The sequence below is a fragment of the Strongylocentrotus purpuratus genome, unplaced genomic scaffold (genome assembly GCF_000002235.5).
Source record: "Strongylocentrotus purpuratus isolate Spur 01 unplaced genomic scaffold, Spur_5.0 spur5_scaffold_9, whole genome shotgun sequence".
NCBI classification, from domain to species: domain Eukaryota; kingdom Metazoa; phylum Echinodermata; class Echinoidea; order Camarodonta; family Strongylocentrotidae; genus Strongylocentrotus; species Strongylocentrotus purpuratus.
Genome location: NW_022145615.1, coordinates 28,249,482 through 28,269,603, shown reverse-complemented (window position 1 = coordinate 28,269,603; position 20,122 = coordinate 28,249,482). Strand labels below are relative to the sequence as shown.

Here is a 20,122-nt window from a genome sequence, read left to right as displayed (position 1 = left end):
AAGTCCTGGGTCATGTTGTATAGTGTATCAGTTCCAGGAAGTACTTCAGAAATGACTCTCCAGCCTATTTGCCTTTTAGGCATATAGAAAATAATGATTGTAATGATTGTATTCTTGTATTGGTATCCCAAATGCAGTTACAAAAGGAAGAACGTTGTGGATAGCATGTGAGGAAAGCTTTTCAGAACTCATGACCAATTGCAAAATTTGAGGACCATACATACATGATACATTAGTATCATGCATAGTTGTCTGTCATTAATCCATTTGACATGATAATATGACCAAAAAAAGCTAAGGACAATCCTTCAGGCAAGGCTTAGAAAAAAAATTGTATACATTTAGTGCATGGAATATCATTGTGATTTATATTCCATACCTCAAAACAGTATGAAACAATGAATAATATCAACAGGAAAAAAAAAAAAAAAAAAAATACAGGGGGATACTTTTAAAGCTTGCCTGCCTGAAAATAACATTCTAAAATTTGTTTTGCATTGAACTCTATTCAAATTTACAGGGGCTCTTTCCTGATTTCCGGGGGCTATTGTAAACGAAGAAAGGGTAGTATCCATAAATGAAGTGAACCTTGGAAGTTTCAAACAAATTGTTCTAACTTTGTTTTTGTTTAGGTATGAGGATGCATACATGTATCAGAACATCTTTGGACCTCTAGTCAAAATGGAAGCTGACTATGACAGGAAGCTGAAGGAGACCCAGACCCAGGAAGGGGTCACTGTCCGTTGGGATATTGGTCTCAATCGCAAGACCAGGGCCACCTTTAACTTCCCCAAGAAAGAAGGTTAGTAGTGCTCAAGGAGATTTTTAGGTTCGCTGTATTATTTTCCAAAGGTTGACTTTCCCCCGTCTCTCTTTCACACCCCCTTCTAATTCCTCAATCCCACCTCATGGAAACGAGCTAAAGATATTCTTCATGCTAGCTATGGTTTTGTGCTTAAGGCTGAACAGTGCATAGAGAATGGATGAATATCCTGACAGTTTTGGACATGTGACCTTAAAGATAAACTTGAGTTCTGGTAAAAAAAGAAAATGAATTCTCACAGAATCTAACAAAACTTACACTGAATGTTCAAGATTACAAATAAATGTCATGTGCCAAACAATTTCGGAAGAAAATGTATACTGGCTGAGTAATGAGCATAGAAAAATAAGGAAATCGGGGGGGGGGGGGGGGGGTAGTACTAGCCCCGACACCATGTGTGTTGTCCCATATACATCTGTCTGTGTAAGTGATTGTTACTTTACCAAGACTCTGCCAAATTTATGATGATTTTGATGACTCCAGAACCGTGCATTACACATCATTACTTGCATGCTATATGATCAACTTTTCTGATCCATTCCACCCCTTTTCTTTCACAATGCAATCGCATTACCAGAACTCAAGTTTATCTTTAACATTTTTTAAAATTATTTTTAAAAGCAGTCCGTTAGGAATATGGTGTAAGACTATTTTACATGCTCTGTTGTTCGGTAGAACACATTTATGTATATGAACTGACAAATTCAGAATTTCACCAATTGATGTGATAATTCACCCAAGGCTGCAGGCTGAGGTCATGGGATACTGCATGATGGAAATCCTTGGTTTGGAATTGAACGCAACTATGTGATATAGAACAAGGACATACAATAATTGTACTTTTCATTTCATTTCATTTAATTTGATTCAGTTATTTATTTTGACGGCTCAAAGTTGCCCAATGATTCCTGTTTGAAAATGCATTTAGGTTGACATTCTGCGTATTATTTTTGATTTATCACACAGATTTGAAGCTGATGCACGGTGATGAGCTGAGGGTCCGCTACACCGATCCACGAGAGCCTTGGTCTGGTTTAGCCCATGTTGTTAAGACTCCAGACAGTATCCTTGAATGATGTTTTATTATGCCTCCATTACGAAGTAGCCGGAGGCATTATGTTTTCGGGTTGTCCGTCCGTCCGTACGTCCCTTCCGTACTTCCCGTTTTCGTGATCGCGTTATCTCAAGAACCGACTGATGGATTCCTACCACACTTTAGTCATGTATGTAACTTGCAGAGCCAATGAACTAATTAGATTTTGGGGTCACGGGGCCAAAGGTCACAGGGCTCATTATGTATGCAAAATAGCTTGTGATTGCGTTATCTCAAGAACCGATTGATGGATTCCTGCCCTACTTAGTTCATGTATGTATCTTGCAGAGCCAATGAGTTGATTAGATTTTGGGGTTACGAGGCCAAAGGTCACAGTGCTTATTATGTATGCAAAAATAGCATGTGATCGCGTTATCACAAGAACCGATTGATGGATTCCGGCCAAACTTAGGTCATGTATGTATCTTGCAGATCCAATTAATTGATTAGATTTTGGGGTCACAAGGTCATAGGTCAAAGGTCACAGGGATCATTATGTATGCAAAAATAGCTTGTGATCACATTATCATTAGAACAGATGGACAGATTACCATGAAACTCAGGACATGTATATATCTTGCTGAAGCAATGAACTGATTAGATTTTGGTGCCATGAGGTCAAAGGTCATGGGGCTCATTATGTATGCAAAAAATAGCTTGTGATCGCATTATCATTAGAACTGATGGATGGATTACCATCAAACTCAAGACACATATGTATGTTGCAGAGCCAATGAACTGAGTAGATTTTGGGGTCATGAGGTCAAAGATCAACGGGTCATACATGTACATGTATATGAGAAATAGCTTGTAATCACGATATTCTGAAAACCTGTTAATGGATTACATTCGAACTTGAATTTGAAAAATGTCTTCTGTTATGGTTTGTAAAATTGCTCTATGACGGATGCATCATTTTAGACTGCGCGCAGTCGAAGTTCCATCTAGTTTTGTATAAAGTATGGCCTTCAACTGGATCAAACAGCACTGAGGAAGCCATTCAGTGTTGGAAAGTGACACAGATCCTTAATGATTGGTTGATAGTGGACATGACACAGCTGCCAACCATTCCGTTTTTGCCGGAATTACTCCGTTTATTCCTCCAAATTACGGTATTACGTTTTTTCTTCATAAAATTTTTTTTTTTTTTTTTACATACCGCAAACAACTGCCCTAAAATGGTGATTTGATCACAGATTCAATAGAACACTAATTTTAGAACATACTTGAATAGAAAAATATTCTCAAAAAGAATGAAATATGCCGATAATACCAAAATAACCACACACAAAGTACCTGCTTGCATGGAAGAAACAGCATGATGAATGAACATTTCTACATTGGAAGTGTGTCGCACGTGGTTGCAAGTTTTGTTTTTATGAATTCCTTTTTTTTGCTTGAAATTCCTTTTTTTTGCCATCATGATTCCTTTTTATGGTCGCACAAGGTTGGCAGCTCTGACATGATGTTACCACGCATTTATTAAAAAAATGTGTAATTAGTTATTTGAAAGTGCTCCTTATATCGTCCGCATTTTTGAATGACTGGCGGGTACATATTGTCTACATCTAACTGTTTTCGCCTTACTTGAATTTATCAAAGGACAAGGAGCCTTGAACCATGTTATTTAAAAAATGACACGCATCGTGATACATGTAAATGTAAGCATTCGCAATATGTTAGTGGGAAACATTTCTTTATTTATTCCTTTAACCATGAACCTCTTAGACTACAGTGATGAGATCTGTGTGGAATTGAAGAGCGGCAGCAACATCCCTGTCAAGTTCACCACCAACTTTGCTGTTGACTTTGTCTGGAAATCAACATCTTTTGACAGGTGAGTTATTCACTTCCTACTGAAGTTTTTTTTTTTTTTGGGGGGGGGGGGGCAGTCAATTTGTGCATCCATTTCCTTGTGTGCTACATCGTGAAAGGGATTTCATTTGTGATGTTATGATGAGGTAAAGCGTTATATGCAGCTTATTTCTGTATCTTAAAATACAGTGCTCAGTAAAAACGCAGTGGGCCTTTCTGATGCGCAGTTCCCATTCATTTATATGTAAAAGAAATGAAAGGTAATGTTTTTGGTGGTTTACCGCGTCATATCTGAATAAGTTTTTATGCTCAACTAAGTACGAGATAAATTGTATGCATTGTCATGGAGAGTTAGTATGATAAGATTCTTACATCATGAGTTCATATGTCAAAGATCAAAATACTGTGTTCTAACTCCTTGCCTCATCAACAAATTAAATAGACTTTGTCAGAGTCTCGATAGCATATTATCCTATACTTTGTTTTGGTGATTTTATCATTTTGAAGGGGTCTGTAAGCCCAAAACCAATGGTAATTTTTATGAAAAATAAAAAAGTTGTTTTGAAAAACTGTAATTTAAAAAACAGGACTGTACTTCTTTTAAAGTTAAAGGCCCACTGCACTGCACTACTTATAGCTACTGGCTCCCTCTATATAGAAAACAATGCCTAAGTGGTACCCGTTGGTCCCCCATGATCCTCTTTTTCTATGTTAATTGAGATCTGAGTTGATGAGATAGCCACCTGTCAGTGACCATGCTGGGTGGTCTAATCCCTCCTGGCCAAACTAGTGCAGATGGAGACTTGTTACCTCTTTTACTTGACATTGTCTTGTTCTTGTACAGAATGCAAAATGCTCTGAAGACCCTAGCAGTGGATGACACGGCAGTGTCTAGCTACCTCTATCATCGTCTCTTGGGGCATGACGTTGAGAACCTAGTCCTCAAGTGCAACCTGCCCAAGAGGTTCTCGGCCCAGGGTCTACCGGAGCTCAATCATTCCCAGGTGTCGGCTGTACGCACTGTGTTGACTCGCCCTCTAAGTCTCATCCAGGTCAGTTGGTTGTTAGCATGGTAAAAAAAGTAAAGCTTTCGTCGATATCACAGTTCGGAGTAACTTGCTGTAGTAACCACCTAGATAGAAAGACCACCTGCCTATAAAGACCACACATTTTGTTTCTCTTGAAAATTATTTCCTGTTTAAATCTGCACTAAAGCAACTTATCTTCAAGACAACCTGTCTAAAATTACCACTTTTCTTGTCTCCCTTCAGCAGCCTTTGCATGCACAGGTTCATGGTACTATCAAAACAAAATTGTAGGCAACATTTTGTTTAAACATTCCAGTGTGTGGACATATGTCAATTGTTTTAACATTCTGTGATCAAGTCATCAAGAAACTTTGAACGTAGACATTTTGCAGCTTTCCATCTTGCATTCACTAGAGTAATATACAATAATGAATTTTGATATTTCATCGATTTATTTTACAACACATTAATTTCCTTTTTTACCTTAGTTTTTTTTTGTAACATGAATCCTTTCATATGTTTTTTTCTCTCCAGGGGCCACCAGGTACTGGCAAGACGGTCACCTCTGCTTCTATCGTGTATCATCTGGCCAAGCAAGGAACTGGGTGAGTTATTGCATTTGCTCTTCTATGATGATGATATTAATGATAGTCTGTTCTTTTATACATGAAAACAAAAATGATATTTTATTACCATAGCCATATATCTTTGATGAAATATCACATTAAACACCCTCCTTCCAACATGCCAAATTTGTTACTTGTAAGATTCAGCTTTCAGTTTCCAGTTGAAAGCTGTCAGCATCAAAATATTGTGTCACTGAAATCAAATAATCTTTCAAAACTATGACATGGAACATTAAATTTATTATTGTCCTATTTCAGGCAGGTGCTAGTATGTGCTAGTTCCTAGTAACATTGCAGAACTTGCTTTAGATCAGCTGACTGAAGAGATCCTTAAAAACTGCCGTATCAGACCGAGAAATCTTTTCAAGTTCATCACATGAGACATTGAATCATTTCATTCCTGTTTAATGCATGTACGAGTGTGTGCTCCCAGTAACATGAATATGGATCCGCTGACCGAGACAGATCCATAGGAATTATGGTCATCGGACTGTCATATTCATTGAACTGAAGAACTCTTCCCTTTCACTAAAGAGACTTCACTGTTTACCAGCTTTGGTCAACCAATGGAAACAAAATTGAACAGGAATGCCACGCTCGACTTTTGTCACATGCATATTGTACATGTATAAAAACAACCAAAACCAATGTGGCTGTCCAGGGTCTTGATCTATGGCAAATAAAGAGTGAACTTGTTTGATCTTATTTCAGGCAAGTGCTGGTGTGTGCACCTAGTAACATTGCTGTGGACCAACTGACTGAGAAGATCCATAAGACTGGTCTCAAGGTGGTCAGGCTGTGCGCTAAGAGCAGGGAGGCCATCGACTCACCGGTCTCTTTCCTGTCCCTGCATAACCAGGTAAATAATAATAATAGGCATTTCTATAGCGCCGTCTACCTAGACATTTTATTTTGAGGCGCCCTAATTATTACCCCAGCTTTACCCTAGCTACCATAACAGCGCTCAAGCAATTCAAGAAATTAATTCCTGCCAGGTTACCATTTTGATTTACCTCACCTGGGTCGAGTGTGGCGAATGGAGATTGATACCTTGCCAAAGCTCTATGAGATCTAAGACATGCTCTGGTGGATATTGCTATATTTAATTAGGTATTTGCAGATAGATGAGATGCAGACCATTTAAGAATCACTGATCATGAATTTGAATGGAATTGTGGAGATTGTATGATATATGCTCATTTGTCCATTGTCCAGGGGCCAATATCTAGGACAAGTCAAATTTTTAACTTCATCCCTGGTCCTAACATGAAAACATATCACCAAAAGCATACGCTAGACCTAACCCAAACCCCGGTCACAACTTATTAAACTCCCATCGTATATCACTGATGAAACACACACCAGGGGCCTGTTTCATAAAAATGATTATCTATAACAACTGAAAAATTTCTATGACAAATTTGCTCTCGGCCAATCAGATGCCATGACTTCAGTAGCTTATAACAGTAGCTTGTTGGCTTGTTATTGATATCAAGTTTCCATAAGGACCCAGAGCAGACTGGAGTCACTGGAATAAATGTGGGATGATTGCCTCAAGATTAAAAGTTTTGCTCATTGTTTTGCCATCAGGTGCGTAACATGGAGGGTGCAGAAGAGATGCAGAAGCTCCAAGCCCTGAAGGACGAGATGGGAGAACTGTCCAGCAATGACGAGAAGAGGTACCGCACTCTCAAGAGAAACTGTGAGCGAGAGCTGCTACAGGTATGTGAATATTTTGTCAGAGCAGGCCTATGCATTTGTAGGGCTGTGTTAAATATTGTGTTTCAAGTTTCAATTATACTAAGAGAAAGACAGGAAGGGTTAAAAAAAACATCATCTAAATGTTTCAACCAATTAATATGTGTTTGTCAATCCTTAATAGAAGAATGATGGATCCTTTTTTTCCCCATTTTATTTTGCTGTTTTTAGTTAGAGAAATGAAATTTGCAAAGTATCCTTAAATCATTAAAAGATTTTGTTTGTTAAACATACATGTAGATATCATCTACATAGACGACAACCAGTCATTTTACTGCTTCCTCCTAGAGTAAATGTTTGTTCATCTATGCAAATGTATCTCGCTTTAATAAAGGATTGGTAGATGTGTTGTGGTCGAGTGGATACGTCACCGGACTGTCGATCACAAGGTCCGCGGTTCGAGTCCCGCCGCGGCATCAATGTCATTTGGCAAGACATTGATCTACATTTGCCACTCTCCACCCAGGTGTTAAATGGGTACCCGGTAGGATGCGAAAGCCAATGTGGTATGCTTAGCAATTTGAGCCTAGTAGCTCTTAATGGAATGCCCCCAGGGAGTGGAGAAGGTGCATACATTGTGTGCGGGCAAGCCAAAATCCAATGACCGGGGTAATAATGTAAAGCGCTTAGAAACTCAGACAAAACCGACGCATTAAGCCCTATATAAAAATATTATTATTATTATTTAATGGATAAATATATAATTTCATGAGCCATGAAGCCAAGCTTGTTTGAATCCAAGTATGACACTGTTTATGACATTGTTATTTCTCCTGTTGTAGAATGCCGATGTGATCTGCTGTACCTGTGTTGGAGCGGGTGACCCACGCTTTGCACGCTTCAGGTTCCGTGCTGTGTTGATTGATGAGAGTACCCAGTCCACCGAGCCTGAGTGTCTCATCCCAGCTGTGCTTGGATCTAGACAGGTAATTAATGTCATGTTGATTTTACTAGGTGTAACAACAACAAACAGTAACAACAACATGCCTTGTTTACGCAGGGGGGTGCAATTCTATAATTAACCCTGGCTGTTGAGTCATCAAGGGAATCTTGGTGACTCAACAGATCTAAACGAATTTACTCCTTTTTTTTTTCCTCACGGGGCTGTTAACATGTATGACAAAGAGCCGCTGTTTATTGAAGTTTAATGCTGAAAGTCACAAATTAATTCAAATACGTTGTTCTTGCAATGATCACAACATCTGCTCAAATCAAGCAAAACCAAGCCCCCTTTTTAGACATCTTTGAAGAAAATAACAATTTAAAAAAATTAATTGATAGGATTTTCTACCTGTAGCATTTCGATAACTTCTTCTTAACCTGTTATACCCCATTTCATTCTCAATGGTTGAGTCATCAAGGGAATCTTAGTGACTCAACAGATCTAAACGAATTTACTCCTTTTTTTTTTTCTCACGGGGCTGTTAACATGTATGACAAAGAGCCGCTGTTTATTGAAGTTTAATGCTGAAAGTCACAAATTAATTCAAATACGTTGTTCTTGCAATGATCACAACATCTGCTCAAACCAAGCAAAACCAAGCCCCCTTTTTAGACATCTTTGAAGAAAATAACAATTTAAAAAAATTAATTGATAGGATTTTCTACCTGTAGCATTTCGATAACTTCTTCTTAACCTGTTATACCCCATTTCATTCTCAATGGAAAGGCAGTAACAATGAATTTCCAAAGTTGCATTTTATCTTGAGACTGATATTTATCAGGTGTAATGTTAGCATGCTTTTTCTCATCCAAGCACAGAGCATACTTTTATCACCTAAAAGATGAAAGAATTATGGCACCCCCTTTTTTTTTTCTTTCACCATCTTCTTTTCCAGCTTGTTCTAGTTGGTGACCATTGCCAGCTTGGTCCCGTCGTCATGTGCAAGAAGGCAGCTAACGCAGGCCTGTGCCAATCTCTCTTTGAGCGTCTGGTCGTGCTTGGCATCCGACCAATCAGGCTGCAGGTGCAGTATCGTATGCACCCCTCCCTCAGCGCGTTCCCGTCGAACATCTTCTATGAGGGCTCCCTACAGAATGGGGTCACGGCAGGTAAGCTGGAGATACAAATGGTATTCTTCTTGCAGTTTATCAATCATTAACAATTCAAGAAACTAAAATATTCTAAAACCAAACACTATGGGGATCTTTAAAACTTTTTTTACTTCAAGAAACTTTTGTGAATGCAAAATTTCTGTGTTTTGTGTCCGTTGTGATTGACATATTTCATACCATGAATTCTTTATCATGCACTTAAAATTTCTCATTTTATAGGTCATGTTACGTGTCCATTATATGTTCATGTCAAATGTTCATGATATTTGATTGTCACTAAAAGGATTATTATTGCATAATTAATAAATAACCCAATAAATGATCAATGACAGGACATTACAAGATACCATCTCTTAAGACCCAGAAATGCTTTAACACCCTTCTGGCTCACAGATAAAGTTGTTTTTGCTGTATAGGTCCAGCCATTGTCCTCAAATTTCACTTTCATTATGTGCTAAATCCTGAAAAGCGGGCTGCCATAAAGACATAAATAAATTTTATGATGGGCCATCATAAAGAAATTTATTAATTTTATGATTGGCTTCTTCTCATCTCATAAAGAAATGTATGTATTTGTGTTTGCATTGGTTTTTGTATTGTATTGTATTTGCACTGGTTTTGTAGAAGCATCCTCTGACACTTTGGATCAACATAAATATAAGGAAAAAGTTGTTATATTGTGCTCTTTTTTCTTCCTACAGCTGAGAGGATAAACCGTGCAGTGGATTTCCCATTCCCTCAACCTGACAAGCCAATGTTCTTCTACGCTACCACTGGCCAGGAAGAGATTGCTAGCTCTGGTACATCCTATCTCAACAGGTAAAGCCCAATCCAATCCAATCTAATTCAGTCCACAGAGTATCTGATATAGCACCCTTTTTCTTGCAGTTACAAAGCGCTTTACAATTTCCACCATATGGTAGTTTACAGTCTGCTTAAAGGGATCGTTCAACAATGTTAAATCTGAGATGCACGGTCCTACATGTTACCAGTGTCTGTGATATGGTGTAATATTGAAGCTCTGAAAAGATCATGCTTCGAAATGATCAGGAAGTGCCCCAAAAGAGTAAAAAATCTTTGAGTGACCAGTTTTACCATACTCATTTTTCCCAATAGACTGTAGTGTTATAAAAATTGTTAGGAAAACAAATTTTGAAATTTCGATTTCCAACCATAAATATCTTGATAACCAGACAGGCGATCGGCTTGTAAAAGTCATGGGGTTCCTGACGGACTTAAAGGTTTATAATTATCATTGCAGCATGAGCTACATAAGGGATTTCTGAGACAAAGAGACCCAATCCCTTTAATATCTGTTTCACACTGCAGCTCTTAATTAGCACCATCATTTTTTTCTTGTCCAGGACTGAAGCCTCCAACGTTGAGAAGCTGACTACCCGTTTCCTGCGTGCTGGAGTCAAGCCAGAGCAGATTGGCATCATCACGCCCTACGAGGGCCAGCGTGCGTTCATCGTCCAGTACATGCAGTACAGCGGCCCCCTCAACGTCAAGCTCTACCAGGAGGTGGAGATTGCCAGCGTGGATGCCTTCCAAGGACGTGAGAAGGATTACATCATCCTGTCCTGCGTCAGGGCTAATGATCATCAAGGCATCGGTTTCCTTAACGATCCCAGACGTCTCAATGTCGCCCTCACTAGAGGAAGGTAGGTTGGAATTTCTGCTAAATTTTCATGGCAGCCATAACTGCCCGAATAAGCGCAAAATAAGCGTACCTTGCCTTGCGTGCGTCTAATTTAGGACCCCTGACTGTGTCGCGCTTAATTTTAGACCATGGGTTTTGTGAATGAAGATTTAAACTATGGGTTAAATTTAAACCTCCTTTGTGAATTTGGGCCACAGTGTATATGGGAGAATTGAATGAAGATGAAATTACAAGGTAATACTTTTATCAGGGGCTGCTTCCTTACTAGCCTCTTTCATTCGTTTGTCGTTAGCTCTGAAGAACCATCGCTTTCACTCCTTGGAACTGTAGTCATAATACCATAAAGCAAAATCTTGTTAAAGTCCATGACCCTGGATAGAAGTGAGGCTGTTCTTACCATTTTTATCTTTTCATATTACCTAAATAATGTATGTCACGTTAAACTCTTTGCAGGCCAGTGTTTCTTTCTAAATAACTCTTACACAGTTGTTACAGCTGTTTAAGGCATCGTTTAACAATGTTAAATCTGAGATGCATGGTCAGTGTCTGTGATATGGTGTGATATTGAAGCCCTAAAAAAAAATTGCGCTTCAAAATGATCATGAAGTGCCTCAAAAAAGTAAAAATCTTTGAGTGACTGGTTTTACCACACTCATTTTACACAATAGACTGTAGTGTTACAAAAACCGTTAGCAAAACGCAAAATTTGATTTTGAATTTCAATCTTAAATATCTTGATAATCAGACATGCGATTGGCTTTTGAAAGTCATGGGATTCATGTATGACCCAAAGGTTTATAATTTGATTGCAGCATGAGCTAAATCCAGGATTTTGTTTCAGAATCTGAGACAAAGTTGCTGGATCCCTTCAATATTTCTAAACAAATATTTATCTTGTCCTGCAGGTATGGAGTGATCATCGTTGGTAACCCCAAGGTGCTGTCTCGTCACCCTCTATGGAACCATCTCCTGTCATACTACAAGGAACAGAAGGTCCTGGTCGAAGGTCCGCTAAACAACCTCAAGGAGAGTTTGATCCAGTTCAGCAAACCTCGCAAGCTCATCAACCCATCTAACCCGGTAAGGCAGTGATGGTGATGGTGATTCTCTTAACTCTCTATGTGTGTTGCTGGTGTAAAGCTTACTACACGTTATTCAACTATGCAAACGGGAAAGTGAAAATTAGTCACTTATTGCAGTTATGTTAAAGCCCCACTGCACTACTTATAGCTACTTGCGCCCTCTATATAGCAAGCAATGCCTAATTAGTGACCCCTTGCTCCCCCATGGTCCCATTTTTACTATGTTAATTGAAAGCTGAATTGATGAGAAAACCACCTGCCAGTGACAACTCAGGGAGGTCTAATTCTGCCTGGCCAAACTAGTGCAGATAGGCTTTAAAAGAAGTATAATTTTATATATTGTAGGTTAAACTCATAACTGGTCCTACAAATTGATAGTACGGTAGGGAATCTCAATTCTCTCGATTGAAGAAACATAAGCTCCTCATTTCGTCATTTTAACCACTTGAAGGCTTACTTCATACCCTGTGGCTTGGGTACTCATATTTTGTACTGGATTTTCACTTAGAACTACATTACAATTTGGATCAACCTGAAATTGACTTCTTACAACATTTGGTGTCAGTCATATTGTATTTTATATTATGAGCTATAGTTGCTATGCTGATGAATGTTTGTTGTGACTTCTTTCTTCTCCCTTCTGCTTATCCATGTACAGGGAGGTCGTTACATGAGTATGGCCATGTTTGATGCCAGGGAGGCCCTAGCTCCTGGTGGTGTCTTTGATAGATCCAGGATGTCCAATGGAGGTAATAGTTTAGAATGTTTCTTGTACTGGGCCCCATTGCATAAAACTTACCATAGATGCGAACTTTGCCATCAATGGCAACTATACTGGTAACAGGGCTCAACAGCCAATTAAAATCAAGGTTTCCATGGTAGTTACCATTGATGGCAAAGTTACCATTAATGGTAAGTTTTATGCAATGGGCCCCTGGTTTCATATCGGAACTTACATTTGATCACAGTCTCACAGATTTTTGTAGCCATTTCCAAGTCCATTAGAGGTAAATGTATGATCATGATTGAAATATATATTTATATATCTATATATATATATTGATAGTTTACTGGTTTCCACAATATCTCATTTTACAAAGAGGGTAACATCATATTGACAATGATTATAATATACATGTACATACAATACCGGTACACACTATTCAGGATATTGTCCCTGAGTTGAATTTAAGAGATATAGTGGCGGAGCCTATGGAAAAGCAAAGCTTGTTGTGGATAGGCTCCTTATATTATAAGCATTGTGCGTTCCTTGAAAAAGACTTTCTTGACATTCATGCAGGAGATGCACAACCGAATATTACAAATTGACATTTTTTCTCCATTTCGACAGGTCCATCTCACTTCCCAGCCAACCCTGGACGTGTCCATGACCAGATGGGGTACATCCAACCAAACCAGTCCCGCATCGCTGCGGCCAACTTCCCCATCCCTGTCAACATGTTCATGCCCCCGCCCATCCCAGGTGCCCCCGGCTTCTTCAACCAGCCCCCTCCACCAAACGCCCGTGGCATGGGTCCCAACAGGGGCCCCAATTTCTCTGGCAGCCCGGGAGGAGGAGGAGGTGGTCGTAAGAGGGGGCGTGGTTACCAAGGCTCACAGCATCCTCGTCAGCAGCATAATAACGCAGCTAGCAATGGACATGGCAAACCTGGTGGTACCAGTGGCAGTCAGAACATGTCACAGTACAACCTCTCTCTCAACAGCACCCAGAACAGTCAGGTAACTATACATTGATACTGACCAGGGAGGCATTTCACAAAACTTGTCATCAGTGACAAATGACAGTAGTTGTTATAAGCTACTGAAATCCTTGCTTCCGATTGGTTATCAGCAGATTTGTCATTTGTCATTGAAAAAAGGCTTTGTGAAACGGGTCCCATTTTTCTTTTTATTACTTGAAGCTTTGCCTAATATGACAATGAGTGATATTAGCCGACAAGTGGACCTTTATTTTGTACCAAAGAAGGATAATTAAAAATATATATATCATTTGTTCAACATTGTATTAGGGTGTAGATTTGTTCAAACTCTAATCTTTCATTACCTAAAAGGTGTACATTACCTCTTAAATTACAAAGCCTACCTTGAACAATCAAATGATAGTTTCCCTGTCTTGTTAAACCAAACCAAGAGAGTAAACAGAATAAATATGCTGTGCAAGGACTTGTTGCCAATAGAAGGATCTCTGAACAATATCTGATTTACTCAGTAATCCATTGTAATGCAGTCAAACCTGTCTACAGCGACTGCCCAAGGGAACACAAAAAGTGGTCTTTGTAGACAGGTCCCTTTCGTACATGTTTCAATGAGAAAACATTTTCAAGGGAAACAAAAAATGGGGTCCTTGTGGGCAGGTGGTCACTAAAGCAGGTTTGACTGTATCATAGACAACTTAGCTGTTTACCAAGTCATGCATACATGTACACTATCTTTTGCTCAACATGGATATGAATATATTTTCCCTCTCTCTCCACACACAGCCTGACGTATCACAGTCCTTCTCACAGGGTGTGTTGACCCAGGGTAACATGTCCATGTCTCAGCCTATGAGCCAGCCGGGACTCTCTCAACCAGGCTTCTCTCAAATGGGTCTGTCCCAACCGGGACTATCCCAGCCTGAGCTCTCGCAGGTAAATAGTGTTATCTTTTAAATTTTTTATTTAAAGCCCCCACTGCACTAATTATCGCTACTTGCGCCCTCTATATAGCAAACAATGCCTAATCGGTGACCATTGGTCCCCCATGATCCTCTTTTTCTTATGTTAAGTGAGAGCTGATTTGATGAGATAACCACCTGTCAGTGACCTTGCAGGGAGGTCTAATCCCTCCTGGCCAAACTAGTGTAGACAGGCTTTAATAGAATGCTATTTTCATAACTTTCAGTATACTATATTACAAATTAAGTATTCATTTTAAAAATCTTTTTATTATTTCTAATGATTTTATCTCTTCTACATTCTCTTTCTTCCATTGATATGCATTGGTATCGTCTTCATACATAATACTGTTGAATAAAAATGTTTGACAGATACAAAATTATCGACAAACATGTCATATATACAATTTCCAAAATTTGTCTATACATGCTTTAAAGAATGGGTTAAGAGATACAATTGTTGCCTCACTTCAAAAATATTTAGTATAATTTCTCAGCTTTCACCTCCAAAGATAATCCCGGAGGAAATTATTCTGGATGGCTTTCCTCCCTAGGAAGATTTTACATTGCTCCTATATAAAAAAGAGATAATGGATGATTGAATTGAAATGAAAATAATGATAATATGGGCACTTTACAGGGGAGTTTTGAAATTAAAATTAATTTATGTTTTACAGGAAAGCTTTATGGGCGAGTCTGAGTTCAAGTCTCAGCTAGATGCCGCCCTCTCCCAGGACTCCACATACCAGGGAGACCGCAACTACATGCAGGGTTTCGGCTATTAGTTCCTAGAGAGAAAGGGGGGAGTCCCCCCGAATATAGCGGAGAGAATTGCATACCATCAAGCTGAGGCAAAGGAATCATCGCTCATCTACCAACATCACCCGCAAGATCGGAGGAGAGTAAGAGGCAACCGCGAGAACAAAAATCAACATCGTCAGGAATTGTCTACGAAAGACATGCCCACTCTCACCAAGTGGCAGCGCTGGTGTTTTGTTTAAAAAATGATTAAAATAAGCGGCAGATAAATGTGAGACGACGAGGCAAAGAAGCAGCCAGAAGAAGAACAGATGAAAAGTGGAAGGGAAGGTAGAAAAGATGGAAGGGAAGGAGGAAGAGGAGAAAACCATCCTGAGCCATTTCTAGGAATATCTTGTAGGGCTATGTTGCTGTACATATCAGCAAACTACAAGGGCTAAAATATGAGCCATGAGATACATAAAAGCCATCAATATACTTGCTCCATGAAATTTGGGCAAGGCTCGTTTCCCGGTGGCTAGAAACAGTCTTTAATAAAACTTCTAAGAAAAATCAGCCACAATAGCATGAATGGGTACACAACTTGTACGAGAAAACAAGCACATTCATATTTTTCTAGGCTCATTAACTCCAGTTAATGTTGAGCCTGAGCCGTGAAGTGGTACGGCTAAAACAGTTTAAGCTAACGGATGTAGCAGTAGACAACCTATATGATGGTTACCAGTCAACAGGCTATGAGCGTACCGTATGCTCAGTACCAAAATCTGACCTGTATGATGGTGTATTGTTATAGAAATTCTGCTGTTGCTGTTATATCGTTCCTCTAAAAACCATGTGCAAGGTGATAAACATGTCACGTTATAGAGGGTTCAAAACCATGTGGAAGTGGCTTACGATAAATGTAGGTCTCCAACCGCCTTCATGCCTTTAATGGATATAATTAAAAGTTATTACAAAAACTAAGGGCTCAGAAAAGAATCCTTATGGAGTGTTATATGACAGAATGGGTCAATTAAAGTCCTGTGCTTAGCCCTGTTAGATTCCAGACTAGAAATGTGTTACGAGGGTCAGAGAATCAAGTAACGTCCTTTTCATCATGATGTGATTTGGTCTGTAGACACTTATTTACGAGGTGTGGTATTTTTAAAGAGTATTGTATGGTACCCCACTTTTTGCCCAAGACATTGAATCCCAGTTCTAGACGCACACATGACTGGTATCTAAAACTATGTCAGGTGTTGGTAACCAGAAATGATATTGTTTGACAGAAATTTTTGCCAAGCTAGACTGCTTATCTGTTTGTTCATGAGACTTCTCAGCTGCACAAAATACAGGATGTGTATCGTCAAAGAAGGATGCACACCTGAAAAGAGACAGTGGCCAATGGCAGTTCTACATTCAAATTTCAAAATTTTCAAGGGGACTATATGATAGAGTATGAATACATTCTACATATAGCTAAAGCCTGTTGTGGATATGGGTAAGACACTTTCTGTCTTTCTCTTAGGTATGAAACACTGTCTAGAAGAATTCTATATTCTAAAAGAGTTAAGAGTTAACTCTGACGCCCACCATCTATAGGCCAAATCACAACGTTGTTAAGGACTTGATAGTGAATAGAAAGGAGAGACTGTCAGAAAAAGACAGTTGAAAGAAAGGGAAGTTTGTTTGAGCAGCCCCACTGACGTTATGGATCGCCATAACAACCAGTGAGTTTAAGTGGGACAGAGCTGCTAAACAAGTCGTCGGTTATAGCCGTCTTTTTTTAAAGCTCATCAGCAGAACTGCTGTACATATTAGAAATTAAAACCTTATTTTCTTATTTTTTCTCATATTTTTCCTTCTAAGAACTTTAGTAGTGTTTAATAAGTGTGTTTAAAATGAGTGGTTGCTCGTTATGACATGGTGAAACCCGGGCAGTATTTCATGACGGATTTGTAATACGCATCATTTCTGTATCCCATAAAACAGAACTCAGTGATACGCACAAGTTGTGCGCAGTCGTCACACATTTACATGGAGAAAAGAAAACACAGCAGCTTTTTTGCGGCGGTTCAACGCACCATATCTGAACAAGCATTTATTTTTACGATAGCTGAATAAATTGTTATCTTCATGGTCAAAAGTTTTGTTATTTTATTGTTGATAACTCCACACCTTAAAGGCAGAAGTAGTAGTGTTCATTGGAGAAAGAATGCAGCTGTCAACATGTGGTTTGGAGAAAACGAGCAAAAACAGCTGCAAATCTGGTTTCAGGATATTGCCTTATTCAGGAACCAATGGGAGGTTTTTTTATTTTTCATTTTTTTATTTGGTACTTGGGTTTAGAATCTAGCAGTGAATCTATTTTTAGGGGAAATGTTATACATGTACACTGATTTTACTTTCAGATATTTTTAAAATGTTAAGCTATAAATAGCGTATTCTCATATTAGCACATCAGTGGAAAGGCATAGATTCATGGCAGTATACCTAATGTAATAGGCATATGTATACCTCGAAATCTCCCCTTTTTTTGTTCTGACTGCAATGGTAGTGGATAAAATATAATAACTTCTTGTTAGAAACAAGCTTTATAAGTACATTTGTTTTTTAAGATAGTTAAATCCATATTACACAATGTTTTATCTTCCTGAACTTTCGCTCAATTTCTTTATCATAGGCACTTTAAAATTTTGTTTTAATACTGTATTTATAAGTCAATTATATTTAGTTTTAGTTTTCACATGCTAATATTTACATCATTTCAAAATAGCACAAGAGTATTGAAACCAATAATCTGCATAAAATGTAAGATCTGCAATTTGTCAGGTAACTCGTAAAGTGGGAGAAAAATCATCCATCAAAATGCTGTGCAAAATTTTAAGCAATTTAGTAATAAAACACAAAGATGTTATACGTTGTGAGTGTAGTGATTGTCACCTCCACCTTACATGTGTATTGCATCATGCATACTTGTGCTGTAAACAAGCAACTACTTCGTACAGGAAATTGAAAGAATCTTTTCCTGTACAATTTTAACAAAAATGCCCCGCTCGTCATTTCACTTTGTAATCATTCACCATAAGGGACGTTTCTCATGTTCATTCTTCACGAGACTATAGATGTAAATTCAAGACCCTGCAATGTGTCATGCAGTGTATTTTTGTGAGGATCATTTTACTACTTAGAGCAGGGATGCCAGTTGGGGTTATACCTGAATAGCCTGGAATGAGAACCAGATATATATCGGAACCCCTTATGTTCTGCATAATAAAAAGCCCTGTAGCAGAATGGTGATAGGGCCAGGAGGTCGGACAAAAGCTCGAAAGTCGGAATCCCTAAAGATATTTCAACAGGTTTTATTACCCCCCCCCCCCACCTTTCAACTAAGAATCCCATTTAGAATTGAAATCCAGAAGATAATGCAGACTTTGAGAAGAAGAGGAGAAATAAACATGTACTGTGGTCAATTGTAACAATGTCCGATCACCTTATCCACATAGACAAGCTGCATGCAGATTCTTGATACAATTACAAATGTTTTGGCAAGTAGATGCAATGACACCTCACTGACATGCTGGGCTAGTGTTTCATCTGTGTTGCTGTGTTATGTCAAGCTTCACTCCTTACATATCCGCACTTATATTCTAGTATTATTTCATTTAAACAATAAGTATGCCATGTTTTGTCGTACACTGCATTTGGTAGTAAAGTCCACCACCCCCATTCCAATTAGCTTGCAGATTACATCTTGCAAATTGAAAGATTACAGCAAAATACCTTGCTGCTATGTAACATGATCATGGACCACACAAGCTACATTTCCACATGCATGTAAATGTGATTTCTTATGAAATATTGCAGTCATGTACTGACCATATTTCTTTAGAAGTCAGACAATGAATACCTATTCAAGAGAAATGGAAAAATGCAGTTGATCCCTAAATGAATCTGATCTGTAATTGCAATACATATTCAATTTTCAAGGCCGGTACTTGTTTCAGAAAAGGATTGATAACATGTGTACCGGTAATTGGCTCAGTAAGCTCGATTTTGGAGCTACTCAATTCTATGGCCTGCAAGGTGTGAAATGGACTCATAGCTCATGTGGTCTATATATCCACAGGCTTGTTTGAATTAGTCAACAGGATAAGACAAGTTCTTAAAAGATTGCTAAATGACCCCAGAGGATGCCTCGTATAACGCTTCAAATGCTGATAGATTGGCACATAGCATCTTACATGTTCATAAGCTGTTAGACAGTGAACTGGGACAGAGATACGTTTAGTCAAGAACCCTACACACGACGCAACATCTCTCATTTTAGAAAATCAGTTTCAGTAAACTAAAGTTATGACTGTGTACACTTATTGTGTAAGTGGAAATATAGCTTGAAACCTACTTCAAATTACCTGTCAAGCATTATTTCTTTTAATCATTTGTTCTTTTTTCTCGTTTTGTTGGCATAAGGATTAAATAATAATTGGGAAAATTCAGTGTATGTTGTCCCTTTTTGTGTGTGCTTTTGACTGTAGAAAAACATGTACATGTATGTCTTCTTTCTCCCATCTTTCTCTTTCTCTCCAACACACACACTCTCAACCCCTCTATCTCCTTTTCTCTCACTTGTTCCACTGAGTTTGATATCAACTGCAACTCTGGGCAATTGGATCAATATAATTTACCAAATATATCAATTAGTAGGCAGTTTCCCAGCAAATTTGTAGCATGACATATAAGTCGAAGCCTATTCTTTCACCT

At 38.6% G+C, this 20,122-nt stretch overlaps 1 protein-coding gene across 1 annotated transcript in view; it reads left to right on the top strand.

Annotated features, from left to right (window-relative positions):
• LOC581723 (regulator of nonsense transcripts 1) overlaps nt 1-19,855 on the top strand; it is a 29,024-nt gene extending 9,169 nt beyond the window's left edge. The window contains exons 6-21 of the mRNA XM_011671934.2: nt 633-802; nt 1,790-1,885; nt 3,645-3,753; nt 4,576-4,783; nt 5,294-5,364; nt 6,097-6,244; nt 6,976-7,107; nt 7,926-8,069; nt 8,982-9,195; nt 9,900-10,017; nt 10,563-10,862; nt 11,767-11,941; nt 12,602-12,692; nt 13,295-13,683; nt 14,445-14,594; nt 15,298-19,855. Of these exons, the coding sequence (XP_011670236.1) occupies nt 633-802; nt 1,790-1,885; nt 3,645-3,753; nt 4,576-4,783; nt 5,294-5,364; nt 6,097-6,244; nt 6,976-7,107; nt 7,926-8,069; nt 8,982-9,195; nt 9,900-10,017; nt 10,563-10,862; nt 11,767-11,941; nt 12,602-12,692; nt 13,295-13,683; nt 14,445-14,594; nt 15,298-15,405 (2,623 nt within the window). The 3' untranslated portion in view covers nt 15,406-19,855. The remainder of the gene's footprint in view (nt 1-632; nt 803-1,789; nt 1,886-3,644; nt 3,754-4,575; nt 4,784-5,293; nt 5,365-6,096; nt 6,245-6,975; nt 7,108-7,925; nt 8,070-8,981; nt 9,196-9,899; nt 10,018-10,562; nt 10,863-11,766; nt 11,942-12,601; nt 12,693-13,294; nt 13,684-14,444; nt 14,595-15,297) is intronic.
• The last annotated feature ends 267 nt before the right edge of the window (nt 19,856-20,122 follow it).